Source organism: Cebidichthys violaceus, unplaced genomic scaffold (assembly GCF_023349555.1).
Source record: "Cebidichthys violaceus isolate CVI_PGR_0920_01 unplaced genomic scaffold, fCebVio1.0.p SCAF_2, whole genome shotgun sequence".
Classification (NCBI taxonomy): Eukaryota; Metazoa; Chordata; class Actinopteri; order Perciformes; family Stichaeidae; genus Cebidichthys; species Cebidichthys violaceus.
The window spans coordinates 23,611,840-23,633,343 of record NW_027176372.1 but is presented as its reverse complement, the minus strand read 5'-3'; the positions used below and the strand labels follow the sequence as shown (position 1 = coordinate 23,633,343).

The 21,504-nt window shown below is 44.5% G+C and overlaps 1 protein-coding gene across 1 annotated transcript; it reads right to left on the bottom strand.

The window, feature by feature from the left end:
• Positions 1-1,467: 1,467 nt before the first annotated feature.
• Positions 1,468-20,834, bottom strand: LOC137875969 (LIM domain-binding protein 2-like). The gene is made up of 2 exons (XM_068715484.1): positions 20,590-20,834; positions 1,468-1,578 (listed from the first exon to the last, which is right to left on the bottom strand). Exons 1-2 carry the CDS (start codon positions 20,719-20,721, stop codon positions 1,468-1,470), a joined length of 243 nt encoding a protein of 80 aa, XP_068571585.1. The 5' UTR covers positions 20,722-20,834.
• Between the last annotated feature and the right edge of the window lie 670 nt (positions 20,835-21,504).

Below are 21,504 nucleotides of genomic sequence, written 5' to 3'. Positions count from 1 at the left end.
CAGATATGGTATCAGGTTGCACTCATGTCGGTAAATAGTGCCAAGATAGCTTCACGCTTTCTTAAAGCGGCGCCGGCGTTACGATCTTGCACAAAAAAGCAGATGTTTTGTGCAGCGTTTCAATACAGATATGCACAATAATTTGCCTATTTTCAACACTGCGGTTCACATGTGCGTCTCTCTTTAAAGAGCAGAGGACACAATAGAGGCCTGTGATGACATTTTGGGAAAGAGGTTACCAGTATTGTAGTAGTAGTGTTCAGCAATCTCATGCAGAGAGGAAAGTATTGTTACAGGAGGGAGAGATGGCAATTTCCTCACTGAGAGGACACTCAGTAGAGCACCATGCAGGAATGTTTGACTCAGTGCTGCACAGCTTTTCTTTACAGGCTCACACATAACAAGGGGTGTTAAAAGGCATTTTGGGAGATGTAGGATATCAATAACTTAAGTGGAAGTAGACGAAGCAAGTTGAATCTAGAAATGATTGAACAGCGCACGCTGAGGTATGAGGGGGCGTTTATCTAAAGTGTGACGCCGCTGCATTACGGTGGTTTGTGCCGCTCAGACACTAAATCTCTGACGAAGTCTTATTGGGACACGAGCAACCTATCTCTCAGAGACGTGGACATATCACCAGCTGGTGACTGCTGCTTTAAGAAGATGGGATACCAGAATGTATAACATACAAACACAATACAACAAATGATGTTAACGTTAACCATCGCAGTGTGCAATAAAGCTTTACTGACGATCGTTATCCGCCAATATTCAGTCAAATATGCGATCAGGACATCGGCAATTCTGCTTTTCTGGTCTCTGATAATGTTCCGTTGTAAACAATCAACCTGTGTTTAAAGTGACGGGAGAACGAAGGCTCCATTCAGTTACATTAGGATGCGTTCAGGCTCTGCTCAGTGAAAATGCTCACATGTAATATGGTGAAATTCAGTGTATAGGTGACTGTAAGAAGGTAAAAGGAGAACGTTTAGAATTTTTGATGGTTTACTGCCTTAAGAAATGTTGAAATGATTTTTGGGACGATGGTAAAAGATAGTCTGGATCCTTGTAGACCAGCTGCTGTGATCAAACAACAACATGGACCAGCAATGACCTGCAATGAGTATCAGCGGCAACAAAACCGTGATCTCTAAGAGTTAGATTTGCTCCCTGTTTTTCTTTTGTGCGGATCCGATCCGTGACTCTGATCCGTGATCCGGTCTGAACCGTGAGTTTTATGATCCGTTGCACCTCTACTGGTGGAGGTCGTGCAGATCGAAACGTCACGAATGCACAAAAGCGAGTTTGTTTCTTCACTTGCACATAAAACACAAACAGAAAAGAAACCCACCAAAAGGGCACCAGAGTTTAACTGAACTAATGGACTAAAGGGCACCAGAGTTTAACTGAACTAATGGACTAAAGAGCACCAGAGTTTAACTGAACTGATGGAAGCAGGACTCATTGTCACTTACTGTATCTCTTTGGTCCATCTTCGAGGCAGAAGGAGAGGGTGAGGGTGGCGTCCTCCTCAAAGAACTCTGTAGCGAAGGCGTCCCACCACAAACTGTCACTTTCCTGTTAAAGGAGGAAGAGAACACGATCAGACAGACGCAGGACTTCCTCGGGGTTAATCGACACCGAGTCTTTCTAAAGAATAATTATCTTTAGTTCATCAATACCCTTCAAAAATACAGAATATGTAAAAGCATGTCAGTGCAGGTCCTCTGTCCTCTCAAAGGACCGTGGGTTGCTTCAGCTCGGTATGAAAATCTTCATTTTCTTCTATTATTTAATAACCCGGAGAATTTCCTTCATCCAGGTTGCTGCTCTCGCGCCGCTGCATTTTTACATAAATTTAATATTGATTCATTCTGATAAGTCAAAGATTTTGTGTCCATGCATGCTTTTCTATGAGACGAGATAAATAAGATTTGTTTTTGATGTATGAAGCCAGCAGTGCAGCAGGGCAAGTCTTTCCTTTATTCTAGATTGCCTTGTTGTTGTTTTTTTTTTTTTTTTTGGGGGGGGGGGGGGGGGGGGGGGGGGGGGTTTCATTAAAAGGAATTTTATGAGCTTTATTTAAATCACTGTTCTTACATTTGAGTTTACAGAAAGGTTCAAGTATGAACCGTAAAACGCATTAGACGCGTAAAATAAACGATGACAAGCCCATAAAAAGACATCACTACGTGGAAGGATGAGAACCAAAGGCCGACAGCTACAGAAAGAGATAAAAAGCATAAAGACGAGTCTGTAAATCAGCTTCAGAATCGTGATCTCAGCGCCGGCTGCTGGCCTGAGCCCATACGGGTCGATGTGAAGCCAAAGCCGGGCGACCTTTACTTCTCTTAAGCCTGGACTGAGGGAGAGCCTGAGCTACAAGCTGAGGTCCAGCTTTACTCTCCACTGAGGTCCAGCTTTACTCTCCACTGAGGTCCAGCTTTACTCTCCACTGAGGTCCAGCTTTACTCTCCACTGAGGTCCAGCTTTACTCTCCACTGAGGTCCAGCTTTACTCTCCACTGCTGCGTCTGCCTTCCACAGCAGGCGACGACGCCGTCAACGTGAACGCTTCACATCGCCGTTACGCATCATTTATCATCATCGTCAACGTCGTCGTGCTTATTGGCAGCAGTGGTGGTGGAGACGGTGGAGTTATGGAGTCATGAATCAATAAACAACAGAGTAATACGCACACCGTTAGTACAAGTACCATCATAGTGGGAGTAGACATCATGGACAATGATAGTAACTGTTGTAGTACCAGTTGTGTTAAAGTAATCATCAGTGTGTAGTATAGTAGGAGGTTGTAGTAACCTATGAAGTAGGATTAGTACAGGTACTAGTATTAATATTAGTAGTAGTAGACGTTTTGGTTGTAAACAGCTGAAGCAGAAGTGGTTTTAATAAGAAAAGTTAGTAAATGCTGAAGTAGTATAGTAGTAACATTGGAAGAAGTATTAGTGATAGTCAACAGTAGAGGTGGTAGTACTACTACCTTTACTACCACTAAAGGTAGTAGTAGTAGCTGTGGTACTAACAACATAAGATAAACAATAGTAATAATTAGGTGTATAATTCATATTTTGTGTTCTGTAGAAGTAGTAGTATAGGTAGTAGTAGCAGTATTGGTAGTAGTAGTAGTATTGGTACTAGTAGTAGTATTGGTAGTAGTAGTAGTATTGGTAGTAGTAGTAGTAGTATTGGTAGTAGTATTGGTAGTAGTAGTAGTAGTATTGGTAGTAGTATTGGTAGTAGTATTGGTAGTAGTAGTAGTAGTAGTATTGGTAGTAGTAGTAGTAGTAGTAGTAATAGTAGTAGTAGTAGTAGTTGTAACATCAGCAGCTATTAATAGCTTTAGGGGCAAATAAACAATAGTACGAATATTGACAGTAGTTTTAGTAGTAATTGTAGCGATATCAGTGGTACTAATGGTAGACATAGTTGAAGTATTACAGAAGCAGTAGTCAGTGTACTCTCTGAAATGATTCCTCTAACAGCCGTTTACACCCCCACCCCCCAAAAAAACAACCTCCGATCATGTTGGTGGGACGACCCCCCCCCCCCCCGCCCTCCACCCGCTGACGTTCGACTGACGCTAATTCCCTCCGACACGTTATGACAGATCACTGCGTTTCATTCCGGGCCGAGGGACGCCGAGCTCTTTCCAGATGCGGACAATTAGCGTTGTCACCATCGAGCGGCGTCAAGCCCGATGAGCAGCGACCAGGGCGCCTCGCGGGTCAGCGGGTCTCCGACGCGGAGAGGAAGCGATGCGGTCGGGAGGACGTAGACCTGGACCTTCATCCAGCTGCTCCATCAATAGGTGATCGGGAGTAAGTGTGGATGGCAAACCAATCAGCTGAGCTGTGAACTACAGACCGACAGTGGAGTTTTAATAATTATGAGGCCAAGTCTAAGTCCAAGTCCAAGTCTAAGTCCAAGTCATCATTATTTTATTTATTCTATCAATGTCCAAATAAACATCGTCTCCCACCGATGATGCAGAAACTGTAACGAGAGACATCCTTCTTCCAAGACAGGGTGCAACCGACGATTATTCCCATAATCAATTAATCTCACAACCGTCTTTTTGATTAATTGTTAATTAATCATTTGGTCTATAAACTGTTTAAATACATGTGAAAAATGACAATCACAATTTCCCAAAGCCCAAGATGTCAAATTGATTGTTTCCTTCAACCGACTCTCCAAAACCCCAAATGTTTGTAAATGTACAGTAATGGAAAAAAATGAATTATCAAAATTGTTGTTGATTGAATTCAACTGAAACTGAAGACTGTTTTACGTGTATTTTTTGTAAAAAATAAAATGATAAAAAAAATGACAATTAGGAAGTTCTGGTATCAGTTCTGACCTTTAATATTTAAAAAGTTGACTAATCGTTTCCCTTCAGCAACTTCAGCACCACAACACCCAAATGTGTCAATGGTGCAACTTTCATCAAAACCTGGGCCGACATCATACACCATAATGAAGGTGTTGACCGGTAATGACAGCGCCCCCATTAGGTCAATCAGTGTACTGCATGGAAACGTGCCAGGCTCTCTCTGTGTATCACTGACCAGCTGTCCGCTGGGAACGGACTGCACGAGCTGCTGTGTGTGTGTGTGTGTGTGTGTGTGTGTGTGTGTGTGAGAGAATCAGCTGGTGTGAACTAGCAGCATGTGTGTGGTGTCTGTTTTATATGAATACATGTATTTCAGGAGAGACAGACGGACGGACTGTGGTGCTGCTCCTCATTCAGATGGAGTTCAACCCATAATCCAGAACCAGGAGGGGGCGGGACCTCCTGGGATTGACAGTCAAATGAAGGGTCAACAAGACTCTCTCTCTCTCTCTCTCTCTCTCTCTCTATATATATATATATATAAATATATATATACACACACACACACACACACACACACACACACACACACACACTGTGCAGCTATGACCCTGTTCTGTGCAGCTGGTTTCTATAACTCCTAGAATAAGTTTTAATGACACAAGAAAAACATAACAAAGAGATCAAAATAAGTGTCTGTGTTCATCATAAAATGATAACGATGGCGTTGTTGTACATTTTTCTGATTATCTACAGATCAAACAACACGTAAGTCCATCTCTCAACGGTTTCAGCTTGTTACTTTAACTTTAAAAACAATATTCTACAGCGCTATGTTCCCTGTGATTGATTTATTCTGTAGTAATCCTAACTGATTGATGGTCGAACTAACTGGTTAACAAACTGCTGCACACACCGACGAGAGCTGGGAAGAAGCTCCGACGTACATTCCATAGAGGACAATTGTTTACATTACAATACGTATGGATTCCTTTAGTATGCTTGATAATAATATCGGTTATTTCCATGTGTTTTAATGTAAGTAGTTTTAGATCCGTGGCAATTAAAAGTAACTAAGTCTTTGTTCTTCACTTGAGTATTTCCATCTATTGCTACTTCATAATTCCACTAAATATGTGAGTTTTTTAACTCCGCCACATCTTTCGATGTACTGTGCAAATTCAAACACGCGGATTATCACAGGTTTCATCCTGGAAGTTCACCGGTTACATTTCGCTCACGGTGCCGAAGCACAAACCCTTCCAGCTGAACTTCCCCTGCTGCTGGAACAGGTTGGTGTGACGTCTGATCCCCGTTTTGACATAATCTGCCTTGATTTAGTGTTGGAGATACATTTTTCGAGCGCCGCCGCCGTCGTCCTGAGGGCCTCCATCGCTCCGTTTTAAAGACTCTTCAGTAAGCTTCCTCTTACTGTTTTAATGAAACGTCTTTTACTTAAGCTCCCACTTCTCTTCTCCCTTAAAATCCCTCCTGTTCAGTGTTGCAGTAGAGGGTTAGTTAACCTCTCCTCGTTCACAGAGACTTTACAAACATGCTTTCATTATTAGACTCAGCGTTAGTATTATTTCAAATGTGCTTCTCACACTGTTTCCAAGCATTCTCCTGAACCCGAACCGTGTGTTCTGCTCTGTATCAATGTAGTTTTGTCAGTCTGATGATATTTGGCTCGGTCGGGTCCAAACATATGATGTTTTGGTTAAACCCACCCGGACAACAGAGCAATCTAAAAATAACAGCATGAACTTCATTTTGCCACAATAAAACAAATGGCACTTGACAGTTTCATTGCTCTCCTGCATATCACTTATTTTGTAAATTAAATATGCATTTGGTAGCCCTAGCTAATAAAGTTAAATGTTCCTTTAGAACTTTTCCATTATATGCAGGCGATGCTCTATGTAGAGTCAGTAACCATTAATCCTCCAGACTGGAGCTTTGGGCAGCTTTTTGGCCAGAGTCTCGCCAACTTGTATAAAATGTGTCGGGCTTGAGCCGCGGACCGGCTCCGCTTGGCTCGGATCTAAAGACAGAGGAGAAGCTGGACCTGAGCCAGACGGGCCGGAGAACAGCTAAAGCCTGGCCAGTGGACACGAGCCACGAGAATCCTCTGGCTGAAGCCGAACAAGCCACACCGAAGCCTCGCGGTGCCGCGGATGTGGTCTTCAATTTCAATCCCCCTCCGACTACCGCAGGACATGTTAGGAGCTCTGCTTTCATTCTGTCATTGGTGGCAGGATATGAAACTGTAAATGTGACATATTTACTATAAAAAATATCCTAAGAGCCTGTTTTTGTTCCATCTCTGCCTCTCTCTGTGTCCTCCCTCCCTCTCTCTGCGTCTGTCTCCCGTCCTCGCTGACAGACAACGTCCTGCCTTCGTTTCCGGCCCGCGGACTCTCTGACGAACCACGTGGCGTGACGATGTTTGTTGTCAAATGCTACAAATCGGGCCGCCTCCGAGGGACCCGGAGGTGAACGGACACGGTCGCAGCCGTGACGGCCGTCGGGCCGATAAGGCCTCTATCGATTCAAACGGATCGCTCCCCGTCTGAGGGGGATTTATCAATGTGTCAATTGCCCGCCGGCCGACCACAAATCACCGGCGCTGGCCCGGGGCTCGGGGGGATTTACAGGAAATCCAGAGGACTGGAGGGACAGCATAGGGAGGATCCTCAATAAACAGCAACAGAGCTGAGGGGTTAAGTCGTCGCATATATACATGTTCATGGAGACGCAGGCGGCGCAGTGTGTTAATAGAGAGAGAGGTTCTACTGTAAGAACACACAGCACCGCCGTCGTACCGCGTCCATCCATCGACGCGACCCTTTGTACCTAAACACAGACCATGTGTGTGTGTGTGTGTGTGTGTGTGTGTGTGTGTGTGTGTGTGTGTGTGTGTGTGTGTGTGCACATTTTTGGTGACTGCATAGATATTGGTGCATTCACACAGCCACATGAAAGAAGACCACCCCTTTCCTCCCCTCACTCTATCTTCTCTAACAGTCCATAAACCACTAACTCTATGTTTTACATTAAACAGTTTTTTTCCCAGCAAGCTTTTGTTCGCCCCCCCCCCCGCTGTTGCTTCCAGCCTCTTGTGGCAGAAAAGCCTCCAAGAGTGTAGGCGTGTCTGGGGCCTGACCTTGGAGAATTACCAACGTCTGAAACCCCATTCAGCTCCTGAATAGAGAGGAGCCCGGCTGACTGGTGGGCCAAGGAAGTGGTGCCGCCGTCAGAGATTCAAACAGCTGCAGGTTATTGGGGAGCATAACAACCCAACAGAACCGCACGCTCTCAAGATGTTTCCAGATGATCTGCAGCGAAGACAGCTTTTGTCTGGTGAAGGCCATTGAGAGATGAAACACTTTAAATAAAACTCAAATAAAGCTGTGTGTGTATATATATATATATATATATATATATATATATATATATATATATATATATATATATATATATATATATATATATATATATATATATATATATATATATATAGACATATCTATATATATATAGACATATCTATATATATATAGACATATCTATATATATATTAGAAGTGTTTTTGAGAGAGAGTCACAGTTCTTGTGCACAACCTTGATTATCTTGATTTTTGCAGCAGCACTTTGACATTTTTAGTCAATATTAAAAAGAAATTTAAATGAAAATGTATTAAAAACGTGTTTGTATTGAATCCAGTTGCTAGAACAATAACTGTATTCATAGATAAGTCGACAGATGGACTTTGATGATTGATCATTTTCAGTTACTGTATTAAAACTGTATAAACTGTGACTAACATGAAACTTCCCCAACTGATTACTCACATTAAGACAATCATTTTTTTTGTTGCATTACAAGCTTTCCAAAATGTTACATTTAAATATGCAAATGAGGCATTATCTAATGCCAACATTTGGTGAATTTAGGAGAAATCTACAGACGCAAATAGAGGAAGTAGGAGAATAAACACCTGGATGTGGATTCTGGAGGTTTTCTCCACTAGTCTGACATGTAGTAGTGTTGTAGTGTCTTACTACTGTAGCTGCTGTTTTACACCATCTGTTTAAAGACTGAACCACACATGCAGGTGCTGGTTCTGTTCAGGGCTCCTCAGGATGACAAAGCACAAGAGCTCCTCCTTTAGACACACAGACAACCTCACTTTAATCACGTCGGACTCAGCGCACACTAATGTCTCAGCGCACGTTTACCCTCTCGGGTCTTAAGTGTTTCTATAGAATGCAAACTTCACATGTTGCTGCATTTTGGCCACCGTACAGCCACCAGCCAAGCATTATGCAAATGAGGAGAAATGAATGCAGCACGGAAAGGGGGGGGGGGGAGGAGTCATTGCCCTTGAACAGCCACTGTTCACCGGGAATGAACTTTCTCATATAAATTAAGTCAGGGAGAGGAAGTTCCCACATTTAATTGCCAGCCTGCCAATTTACTCATGGGCATCGTTACCGCTCCCTCTTTCTTCAGCGTCACAAGAGACACAAGCGGCAGTCGGAGACCAGCGTTTGTGTCTTTAAGGACATAAAAGGAGCTGCTGTGAGGACGCATATCCAGCACCTGAAGGTCGCAGGATTTATCCCCACAACCGCAATACTATCATTATCCTGCTGAAGTGCCCTTGATCAACACACACACACTGACTGACAAGTGGGACTTGCTAAAGGGTTTCCGCTAAATTCCTAAAAAGAAAATTAGAATTTCAGCACAATTTCTAGAAAGATAGAAAACCAGCTCAGGACCTCATGGAGGGTTTCATGTTCCTACGAGTCGGTTTGAGTCTTATTTTAGGATAAATATCCTTTTATGGAGCAGAATAAGGTTTTTTCTTTGACTTCATCCGACGACCCCCTTCAGATTTGTCTTGTGACCCCATCGAGGGGTCCCAACCTCCAGCTTGGGAAACGCTGGATTAGAGGATTTACGCCGTTTCATACGATTGTGAATTCAATATCTTGAATTGTTTGAAGACATATCACTCTGGAGATACGGGACCTTTAACCGTTTAATGTGTAAAACGGTTAAAAGGTCCCGCTTTGTAAAACGTCTTTCTCATTATAAAGCAGGTCTAAGTGCTACACAAGTATAAATACTGTGTAAGTATGAAACGCTAGAGAAATACACAAAGCCTCAACACAGAAGCTGTGGCTGTTAATGATCCGTCAGTGATAAAACTACGTCACATATAGAGACCATTGAACACTTTCTGGTGTAGTTCCTGTTGCAGTGAATGTGAATGGTTGCCTTCTAAACCCTAATATGATATTTAGTAAACTACAACAGTATGTGAGATGTTTTAGCATCTCTGAAATCCTTCGTACAAAAGTATGTTGAACGAGAGTACGCACTGCGAGTATGAAGTGCAAAAGTATACAAAATATTAGGTTTTTTGAACATTAAAGCACGTATGAACACGTTCTAGTAGAAACCAAATTCACAGGCATGAACCTAGAAATGAGCACGAAGGGTCTCCTTTAAATAAATAACCTTTAGCTCCAGCTCTGCGTAAATACAAACCTGAAATGTGTGAAGATTCACCAAAAACCCGAGCAGCTCCCCTCAATGAAGACAAAGTCAATATGCACCAGCTGACACACAATCAGGACACCGTGTTAAGTGACAACACACATCAATACGGATGAAAATAATAAAACAACGACTGAATGCATAAAGCCGGGAAGTCAAATTATTTACAGCACCCATGAGAAATGAAAAGCGATAGCGAGGCGAGGATTCAGGCTGAGACGTGGACACAAGGACACCGTCCCCGTCTCTGTCCTCAGACCTCAGACCAGCAAACTATCAACACAAAAACCCCCAGTCGATACCGGAGTCCCCCCCTCCTCAGACGGCGTTCAGTGTCAGTGAACGTCAGCTCTGTTAGCTCCGCCTTCAAACACAGACTCACCTGTTGCTCATTAGCGTGATCTAGACACGTAATGAAGAACTTTAAACTGTGAGATGAAACATGTAGAGTGAATAGAGTATTTATCTATTCATACAGAGAAAAAAGCACTCTCGAAAAATGTAACACTATTCCTTTTAATGCACAGTATATATGTAATTATTATAATTATGTGTATTGGTAGAAATGTCCTTACATTCATTAACATCCTGAATTATTTAACGATGAAGCTGTTTACTGTTGACTCAACTGATAACCTTTTACAGTCTTTTGATGTTTGTTTTTTTCCCCCACTGTCACAATAACTACATCTACATAATAATAACTACACATCTCCACTAATAACAACATTTCATTTTGCTGCAGCGCTGCTTTGCATTGTTCCCTTATTGTGCTGAAGGCCGGCTGAAGAGCACCGGTCCGTGTGCGCGGCTGAGCTCACCGCGTCATATATTATGGATTAGATTTTAGTCGGATGTTTGCAGAGACCAGAGGTCTGGCTGCGCTACAGTGCCACACGCGCGCCCCCCCCCCCCCCCCAGAGCGGTGCAGCGTCTTGCTCAAGGACACGTCAGTAGAGCGGGAGGTTGGTTCACGTTCACGGTCGCCGAAGGAGAGCGAGCGTGCACAGAGAGCGTTTTCTGATTTAAATGAAAACAGTCCGGACCCGTGATATTCTGCAGTCCGTTCCTTACATATATTCAGAATAGTTCACTCAGACAGTGAACTACATCAGCGTCAAACAGCTGATCAGCAGAAATGATGAAACAGCCAGAAACCAGCGGCTGGCTGCTGGTGTAACTAAACCTGAAGAGCGGCGCGTCTCCCCCGGGTTCACTGGATCTGGTGCTGAACTGATGAAATATTACGATATGTTTACGCAGCACAAGCTACTCTGCTTTCTACGAGCTAAGTGGCATCAAGGCATTCCAAAAGACCACGGCAAATACTTCTTCAGTGGTTCTTCCTGCAAAGGAAAAAGATTCCAGGATGATGTACAATCAGGACGGCGAGTGAAAAATGATAATGTTGTTGACAAAAATGTTCCTGCACCTCAGTTAGACACAAACAAACAGAAATATGAGGAAGACGAAAACGGATAATGGCTAAAACATTGCTGAAGGAAAAAATAAATAAAGTAAGTGGGTCGGAGGCAGACGGATCTTGGAAATGTTTTTTGAAAAACAGAATGAAGAAGTGAAAACTTGGCCGTTCTCCCGAGAGAGCGCTTCGTCACATTTGCATACTGCGTGTCGGGATTCAGGCGGACGACGGACGGGTCAATGAAACGCTGCGAGACACAAATTCATTTCCTGTTTCTCCTCACAGTCAACGTTGGCTTCTTTAAATCACTACTGCAGTCGTGACCACAATCTTTTCCTAAATCTTACACAAGTAGGGGATTTGTGCCTAAACTTGCCCTGAAACCAAATGTGTCATTTTGAAGAGAGGGAGCTGAAAACACGCAGGAGCGGTTTCAAACTGCAGCTTCATCCATCGGGTTTTACATCGTAGGACACAAAGAAGCGCAAAGCGTCCTCAAGGCCGATCTCAGCGTCTCATTCAGAGACACTTCAACACGCCGGCTGCAGCAGAGATCCAACCCGTGACCTCTCTGTTTCAGGACGGACCCTCTGCAACAACAGGACATACAGGGACCACAGGCCCGTCCGTCTCCCGTGTTATCTGAGCGACAGAGCGGCCTGGAAGGAACCAGGAAAAAGGTGGGTCTATTGTCCCAGCATCCTGCTGGATCGGACCGACACTCATTGTTTCACCAGAGGCCTTGTTTTTATGTTCTCATGTTCTTTTGTCTCCGTGTGGTTTTGTGGGAACATCCTCTGCGAGCGTCACGTGGACAGCGTGACGTTACTGGACCGACAAGCGAGTCTTGGAGGGGATCGTATCCAAACCTGTTCAGCTGTCGAGCAGATGTGTTTATTTGCCATAGCTTTAATTATTATTATTATTATTACTTTTATCACCGGCTGCGACGGCGGTGTTGCTTTCACCTTGTGAGTCAGTGAGTGTTTATATTTCTGTCTGTGGACACGTTTTATCACCGCAGCAGCGTAAGAGGCAGTCAAACTTTACAGGTGTGTAGTTGACATCAAAACGAAGGCTGAGTTCCAAGACGGATGTGGTCCGAGCAAAGGCGGCGACATTTAGAGGGGTAGGAAGCGAGGAAAGGGGGCCCAATTTGGCGTCGCGGCCCGGTGTGATCCCATCTCTGGATGGTCACTGGCAGCGTTTCTTTTGGTCTCTACCAGCTTCTGAGGGATTCATTTCTCTCTCCAGCTCTTAAACGCTCCGCTGTGTTTCAGCCGATAGTCGCCTGTGTTGGTCTGCAGTTTGGCGCTGACATGTTATTGTTATGAAAAAATAAATTACAGCTGCTTTAAAGACGTTGTGTTTTAATTGAGCTTCAGGGCTACACGCATGTCCTCTACTGTTGTGTGTTATTTGGCCGACCGGACATGTTTCCCTTCAGGCGATTCATAAAGTTATCCAAATATCTATCGCTGTAGAAGCAGATATTAATTACTGTCACCAATAACTTGGAATAAGACTGAACATTGTTTAACCGTGTCGTTACGTCGTGTGTTAACATGTTCAGAAGATTCAGTTTTCTCGACTGAATTAGCCTCAAAACAAGCAAAGCTGCGTTTCATACGTGACGTCATGTGTTTGATATGTTCTATCTTTGTGTGTCTGTTCAGTGACTTTACACCAAAGAGCAGCTTTACCATGAATTAAACAATAAACAGGCAAAAGGCATTCAGCCAAGTTAACAGTAATGACTCCACTTATCTACACCGTCCCTCCATCAGTCTGTCCGCTCACCTATTAGCAGCATTATTCCTTATTTTTTTGGGGGGGCTAATGTGATTCTGTCCTTCCGGAGGCTGGCGGCATTATGAAAATATGAAATGTTTTTGAGCAACAGCAGACGTGTGTTCACCGTGAGTCACAACGATAACACGTTATCAGAGACACAGAAATACACAATACTGCTGTTTAGTCCGTCCATAACTAATATAGATACTTCTTTAGGACTCGGTTTGGTTTGGTGCTTGGTTGAGTGGGAAGGAGCTTAACTGATGTGTGTTTTTGTTTTGAAATGTATTTGATAATTTAATGGACCAACATCAACACCGTCCGATCAATACTTCTGTCTTAATCCATTAATTAATAAATCAGCGGTGGAGATTTGCTGTGTCACTGAGGCCGCTCTAAACAGAAAACAAGGATTAACATCTGAACATCTCCAGCAGAGGACGACTCGCCGCCCTCTCCTACACAATTAACACGTGTTTTAATAATTGTTTGATTGATTTTAAAAGCCTTTTGTTCGGTTTCGCATCATTAAAAAGTCAGTGGTGACACACGAGAGGCCTTCCCAGTGATACCTGCGCTGGCTTGTTTTCCCCGATGGTAGATAAATCCAGCGGTAATGGTTCAGATAAGGGCAGCGTGATACACCTTCCTGGTAATTACTCTCAGCCACTTTCACACACGCACACTCTAAGAAATGTCTCCGGGAAGCACAATTCAAACGTCTTCATAGGAATGTTGGAATGTTTACAGCCTCAACATCGAATATGATTTATGAATCATACGTGTTAAATGAAGCTGTGTTGTTTGTACTCCATCACTTATGGGTGACTTTGTGTAGTTACTGAAGTAGTTGTGTTGCACTGAGACTTTCTGCTCTCGTGAACACATTAATAACGTTTCTCGTCCTTCGTTTGGGTTTTCCAGCCTCTCGGTTGTTAAAGGGACAGTTTGACCCTATAATCAAACCCTCTTACCGTCAGTGCTGCACGTCAATGTTGACTGTTTTGGTGTGAGTTGCCGTAGCGATGTCTGCCTTCTCTCTGATCAAATGGAGACGAGATGAGACTCAAAGCGCCAAAAAAATACGTCTTGGAAGGAACGTAGGAACTTAAGTTTCCACATGAAACTATTCCCAACAAGGTCATGAATTATCCTGAGTGACCGGGTCATGATTTCTGGATATAGAACATTGCTTTTTGAGTTTTTCTAAATATATATTTTTTTGGGCACTTAAAGCACCACGAGTGCCATAATAGTCTCGCCATGTTGGAGAGGACAGACGTCTCCGCCGCCAGCATCTCCACCGCTCGCACCAAAACAATCCACATTGATAACCAGGAGGACGGATATGTGTTTTTGATTTTGCCATTGCTGCTGTTCTTCGTCTTCTATGATCGCAAACTGAATATCTGTCGGTCACACAAAACAACAATATTTTTTAACAGTATTTTGACACCAAACATCAATAATCTTCTGATCAAAATCACTATTCGCGCTTCTGACGTCTTGAAAAGTCAAAACTTCCTCTGCCGTTCTCGCCGGCTCCTCTTTAATCCCTTCTCCGTGAACCACGCAGCTCAGCGCCAACTTGACCTGCACATCATAAGCCTATTCATGTCAATCTGACACGTCAGGCTGATGGGAACAGATCCACTTTGCCCCTGACAGGAACAAGGGATTCCTCCATAATGAACACTCCAGTTCCTCCGGTTCCACGGTGGAGCCGATGAGTCGGGTCCGCGCTCCCATTTTTGAATAATGAGAACGAGACTAACTATGCGCAATAGACACAAGAACCCGGTGAATGGCCTGCCAATCACTGGTTACTGATTGCTTGTGTGTCCACTGAGGAAGAGTGTGACCATTAGACCCTCCGTCAGCAGCAGCAGCAGCAGCAGCAGCAGCAGCAGCAGCAGCAGCAGCCCTGTGGGTGTTGTTACGGCGCCTCCATTAAAATGCTTTTGTTTTGCTTCTGTTTCGCCCTCTGTGTTGTAGTTTTACTTACAGTGTTATTCTGTGTCGCCGCTCTCCTCTGCTGAATATTAATGCCGTCTATGCTAATGGCCTTACACCGGCTGAGGTCGACCAGGCTCCTCCTCTGAATGTTAATCCGCCGGCTCATTTGCATACGCTTAAGTGTCAAATTCCCCCCACAAATCATCGCCGCCGCCGAGGGCCAGCGGCCCCCAGAGCGACGGCTCAGAAACAATGTGGTCACGCCGTATGCGTGGCATCAAATCCACATCAAAGCCTGTTTAGATTGCCGGGTCACGGCGGGTTCACGTCGTGTAAAATGAAGGTAATGGGATAGCGGCCGGGCCCCGCTGCAGAAATACAGCCGGGCAGGTAATAAGTATGAATGGAGCAGCTAATAAGGTTGGGATGGAAACAGACCCCGAGTCATCACAGGAGCAGCACTGTTTAAGCTGCAGCACAGTTATCGGTTCAGAGGTGAACGCTGATCCCAGGCGGCGCCGCTTGTGTCGTTGTTTTTGTGTGTTTTTTTTTTTATTCCTTCTTATTTGTGAGAGCGCGGCAGGTGAAGAGAAGGAGCAGAAATCAGCCCTTCGGCGTGATTCCAAGGAAGAGTTTCACCTAAAAATAAAGAAAAGGCTTCGTTAACGAGCCGAAAGCAGACGGCGCGAGATGATATTAGATATTTCTATTTGTGGAATATGAATCAGAGGAAACGGCGTCGGTGTGAACCACGAGTCCCAAAGAGGGACAGCGTGTCGTCGTCACTCTGTTCAGCTGGAACAATTAGTCAATTCACTGACCGACAACTATGAATCCTTTAATCAATGCCGTCATCAGTTAATGGTTTGTGTCTTTTACAGGAACAATTAGTGGGATTCGTCGGCTGCGGTTTTAACGAGGGTTACGATGCTCGGCGGCGGGAGAGAGCCGACCTCAGAGCTACGTTTCTGTAGGTTCCTCTTGGACGCTTACGTTCTCCTTTCACCTGAGATTAACACCCAGAATGAGTGAGAGGGATCATTTCTATCTAAGTAAGGAAACTCCACACATCCTCTGGTTTTATATGATTTTAAACTGAGTAGCTTTGAGTTCTGGTCGGACCAAACAAGACCTTTTCCCTGAGATTCCGTAGACTAACCGATGAATTGATTAATTGAGGAAGTAGATCGATCAACAGATGGATGGGTAATGGAAATAATGATGTACTGCAGCCCTATATATACACTGCAGGACTCTCCTCCTCCAGCTCATAGCTCAAAGCAAACACTTCCCGTTGGACATGTGCACGCCTCAAAGTAAACTACCAAACACCATAAAACAACCTCTCTAATGCACCGAACACCACCCGCATTGACTCCGACCTGTCTACGGTGGCGCAGGAGCATCTGAGGGTGGATTTCATCTCCCCGGCTTCTAAAATTATTGAACAGATGCTGCAAAAACTAACAGTAAGTTCCAGTCCGTGCAACGATCCAGTGCGCGAGACTTCAAATCTAAAGAGTTAAAACCAGAGCAGCACGTCTCGGTCTAATTCTAACAAGTTGTTATTTCACCCCCGCAGGATTCACCGGCTGCTCCGCTATAGATGTCACTTATACTCCTGCAGACTATAGCTTCCTCTGGGGGGAAGAAAGTCTCCTCCAAGTGTCAAGTCCTTGAGTCCTGCGCCTGCCAGTGCGAGCAGCAGTCGCACCGCCAGCCAAGCAAATTCAAAAGCACACTCATGAATAAGACAAATGGAAAGAATTTCTAGCAGAAGAGTGACTCCGGTCGACTCCTCCGACACTTTTCTAAAAGGTGGCGTCGTACCGGCGGCTTAGTCGGCGCCCCGCAGACGACAGCGAGTGGTTTTAACGTCGCCGGGGCTGCCAGCGAGCGCGACGCTGAGAACGCCCGGAGCCATTCTCACCCTCAACAATGGAAGTCCTTTCACGATGTTAAGCATCTTCACTCGGGTGATAATTCTGACGAGACGCTTGAAATCATTTGTGACTGGGATCAACTAAATATACAGCAAACACACGCAGGCGAAGAAAGGCCTCGATATGCCGCTTCACACTAAAACCCAACAGAGGACTTAACACTGTTCTGTGTTCTTTGGATTGCTTTCATACACTTCCTGTCTTCTTGTGTGTGTGTGTGTGTGTGTGTGTGTGTGGTGTCCCTGCTCACAATGACAGGTCCAGAAACACAGTGGACGTTGTTTTATCGCCTCGATAGCTTGACTTCTCCTCATTTTATGACAATTGTTTTAGAAGTCTGCTTCAGACAATGATGCATTGTTTAATGCGTCGGCTGTAAAGTATGGCCACATACGATGTGTTTTCATTGTTGTTGATGTAGACGGTCCTTTACTTGCAGCATTATGATCCCAAATCCTAATTAAATCTCCGTCTCTGATTGGAGGAGAGGTGCTACGCCTCTCTGCATACATGAGGAGCATCACTGCGTAGGACACGCCTTCTGTCTGCGAGGGACTTCTTTGCAAACAAAAGTATTATGTTCAGTGTGTTTGTTCAATATGATTAAACATAAACGCTTTGTGCTCATGAAGGTGAAGTTCAGGACTTTTCAACATGCTGAGATTTAATAAAATCAGAAGAGTTGGAATGATTTAGCGATTCGTTATTTCCACACATATACTCACATATACTCTGAGGCAGTAAAGCCAACAAAACACACACAAGGTAAAAGAGCGTCGCATCATTTATAAACGCAGTTAATCAGACTGATACTTCCATAAAAGACCAGTTCACTGCCAGCTGTTTACAGCAAACACAGAAGGATCTGCAACAGCTGCTCGCAGCAGAACCTTGATGAAATATTCAAGACAACAACTCAGCTATTTCCCTCTAATGGAATCCAGATTTTGGGCGAGAAACATTCCAAACTTCCCGTTTCTTTGTAACAGAAATCACCGTGACCGACGGTCCGAACGTGAGCTGAGAGAGGCGGCAGAATGACCCCTTCAGGGACGCGTCATCATTAAAAGGGACCAGCAGCTGACCTCGCTAAACAGGAAGGAAACAGGAAGTAAACCGTCTGCTTCCTGAAGCGCGCGTGTATTTCTACACTTTTTGTTTCATCTCAGTTTCAGTTAGAAAACCTCTGCGTAGCGTTAGAGAGACGGTTTCATTTCCTACATCGAGCTCTGCAAAGACAATCTTGTCACCTTTCCCTAAAATATTGTTTTTCACATGCAAAGGGTTTGGTTAAATTGACGGCTGCAGTTTTTGCATTCACGAGGATAATTGCTATATAATTTCGTTAAAAGCCTGAACCCAGCCGTATGGCACATCTGGATGCAAACAAAATTTCAAACGCTGGATGAATTTACTTCATCTCTATAAGACAGAGACGCTTCTCCCTCATTATATCCGCCACCTGCATCTCTATCAAACAATGAGCAAAGAGACGACGCATCATACACTGCCTCCATTGAAGAGGAAGACGAGGAGGAGAACCAAGACGCCATGAACACTAAACTAATTATATTATTATGCAATTATATCATTTAGTCTGAGGAGGTGGAGGTAATGCTTTAACCTGTGTGTGTCTACTTAACCTGTGTGTGTGTTTTCACATCATGGAAGACATCCGTGTGTTTGTGCTGCATACACGTCCAGTGGTTCTGGCCCGTCGTGTGTGTGTATGTGTGTGTGTGTGTGTGTGTGTGTGTGTGTGTGTGTGTGCGCACGGTGATTGCACTTGGTGTCTGGGTGTGTGTGGAGCGGGTGTTCGAGGTCCACCGGGGCTCGGACCACTCCGTATGAATAATGCATCAAACCGGGCCGCTGCATCTCAGCAACGTCGCCTCGGTCTGCTTAAAGTTGCAACTTCCTCTTTAGGAAAGTCGGCCTCACTGCTGCAGCTGGAGTCGGGCTCTACGGCCAGATCTCCTTTAAATTTAAATGACTGCTGCAGCGACTTCATATGGAATCATGTAATTATGATATATTTATCCAGAAGAACTCTGGGGTTTTTAAATGTCTCAGTGGGAATGAAATTCCAGCCTTAAAGCATCCCGCAGCAGCCAGAACTCACGTTATTTAAAGAATTACATACAAACAAGAAGGCATAGAGAAGTCATTTAAAAATAGAAACGTTCACTGGTTTTCTTATTCTTCTGTGATAGTGAAGAGATATTTTTTGGGGTTCTGGGCTGCGGGTCGGACATTGAGAGGTCACGCACTCTGACAACCTGTGATGAAAATGATGAATTATGAATTCAGAACCAATTGTTATACTAGTAATGAAGATAATCCCTAACATTTAGAGTTGAGAAAGTGAACGGTTAGGCTGTTAAAAGGTGCTTCTTTTTTTTTAATCGTCATACACATGCGTCTCGGGGACAACTTGACACGTTGGATGAACTTCTTATCTGCAGATTTACACGTCGGAGATCACAGAACAGATGCTGGAGACAGATGCTGGCTTTGTAATTCACAGCGGGATCACCGAAGGTTTAGTCCGAACGACGGCGAGCACCAAACTCTCCGAGCGCCCAACTAGTTGGAGCATCAGGAAAACTGACGTGGAATCAAGTCACACAACTGGATCACAATCATCTCGCTCTGCAATCAGGGTCACTGTCATTGAGACAACTTCATCCACAGACACAGTGATGAACCATGAACCATGAATCATGAATCATGAACCATGAATCATGGATCATGGATCATGGATCATGAATCATGGATCATGGATCATGGATCATGGATCATGGCATACATCAAACACCTCACAGTGGGCAAACTCTGCATTCACGTCGGTCTTGATCTGTTGCAGTTTTTAACCACACACATATGCAAATATGTGTGTGGGGGGGAACAGGCGATATATGTAAATATATGCAAATTATTCAACTTATTTAAAATGCACGTGAAACAGCTACTTTGCCTCATGCAGCCTGGTAAGAGTCGTTCTTATCGTCTTGTTCTTGTAAATAACTTTCTCTATTAATGCGTCTCACTGCTCATCTTAGTCTGATGAGTTTTTCAAATCTTGATTCAAATCTTTAGGTTTCACATAACTGCGGTGCAGTTTCACCTGATTCGTTACTTCAGGTGGATCAACTCGACCCGCATCAGACTCGGGGACACGAGTCGTGAATTCTACATAGTGAACAACTTAAACAGCCACGTGAACGCATCATCATCGTGTTGTGTTACTTCGGATGATGGTGCTTCTTGCAGCGCGTCGTCTTCACACCGGAGCCTGTTTACTTTCACCTCAGGAATGTTTGCCACTTTCGCACCGCATCCACACCTCCTGATTGACAGACCGTCATACCGACCCGAGCCCCTCTCTCTCTCTCTCTCTCTCTCTCTCTCTCTCTCTCTCTCTCTCTCTCTCTCTCTCTCTCTCTCTCCAGCCCCAACATCCCGTCCCTTCTCCCCGCGCCGGACCTTGCACAGCCCCGGTCTACCCTCCCGCCGGTACCGCAGGAGCGATCCCCTCCCGGCTCGGCTCACCTCTGTGCGCGTCTGCAGCCGCTTGTTCATCTCGTAGATCCGATACTCGGGCTGGACCATGTAGGGCGCGTGTCTCCTGTAGAAGGGTCCGAACGGAGACGAGTAGAACGGGTCGTGGGTTGAGTTGGACATGGTGGCTCCTGGCGAGGCGCACGGCGCGATTTCAACATCCAGCGGGCACAGCAGCGCACATTGGAGCGCGATGCTCTCCGAAGACCCCCAGTAGGAAGCAGCCGCTGTCGAGTCTGAGCTGCACTCTGCAAGTTGGCCTGCCTAGTTCGCTGCTATAGCGTGGTGCTGGAGGAGGAGGAGGGGGAGGAGGGGGAGGAGGAGGAGAGCGGAGGAGGGGGAGGAACAGGAGAGGGGGGGGCAGAATTGAAGGGGGGAGGAGGGAAGTCGTTTCCTGTTCCCTCAAGACCTACACTCAGTTTTGCACTCCTGCAAAGTTCAAGTAAGATCTTTGTGTGCATGTGCATGAGGGGTTCTTTGTGTGTATTCTGTTCTAAATCAATGTGCGCACACACACACACACACACACACACACACACACACACACACACACACAGTACACAGAGTATGTGTGCTGAAAGCATAAAGGAAGTCACATTGAGGTTTAGAATGAAAAACAACAGAATGTTTTCTTAAATTCCTGGAAGAGTCAACATCAGATTCAGCCTATCGGAGGTTTTAATGATATGAAACACAAACTTGACTGATCCCATAAAGTACAATGTTCAACTGGGTTCATTTGAAACGGTTCTGTTTCAATGCCTGATATGAATTTATGGGATAAATGTATCGACTAGTGTAACAACAAGCTGTATTTGCATTGCAAATACAGCTCCTGGTTATGTTTTAACTCTAAATCCTCAATAAAGAAAATGTTGTACTGAATAAAGATCTTCAGTGTTATCA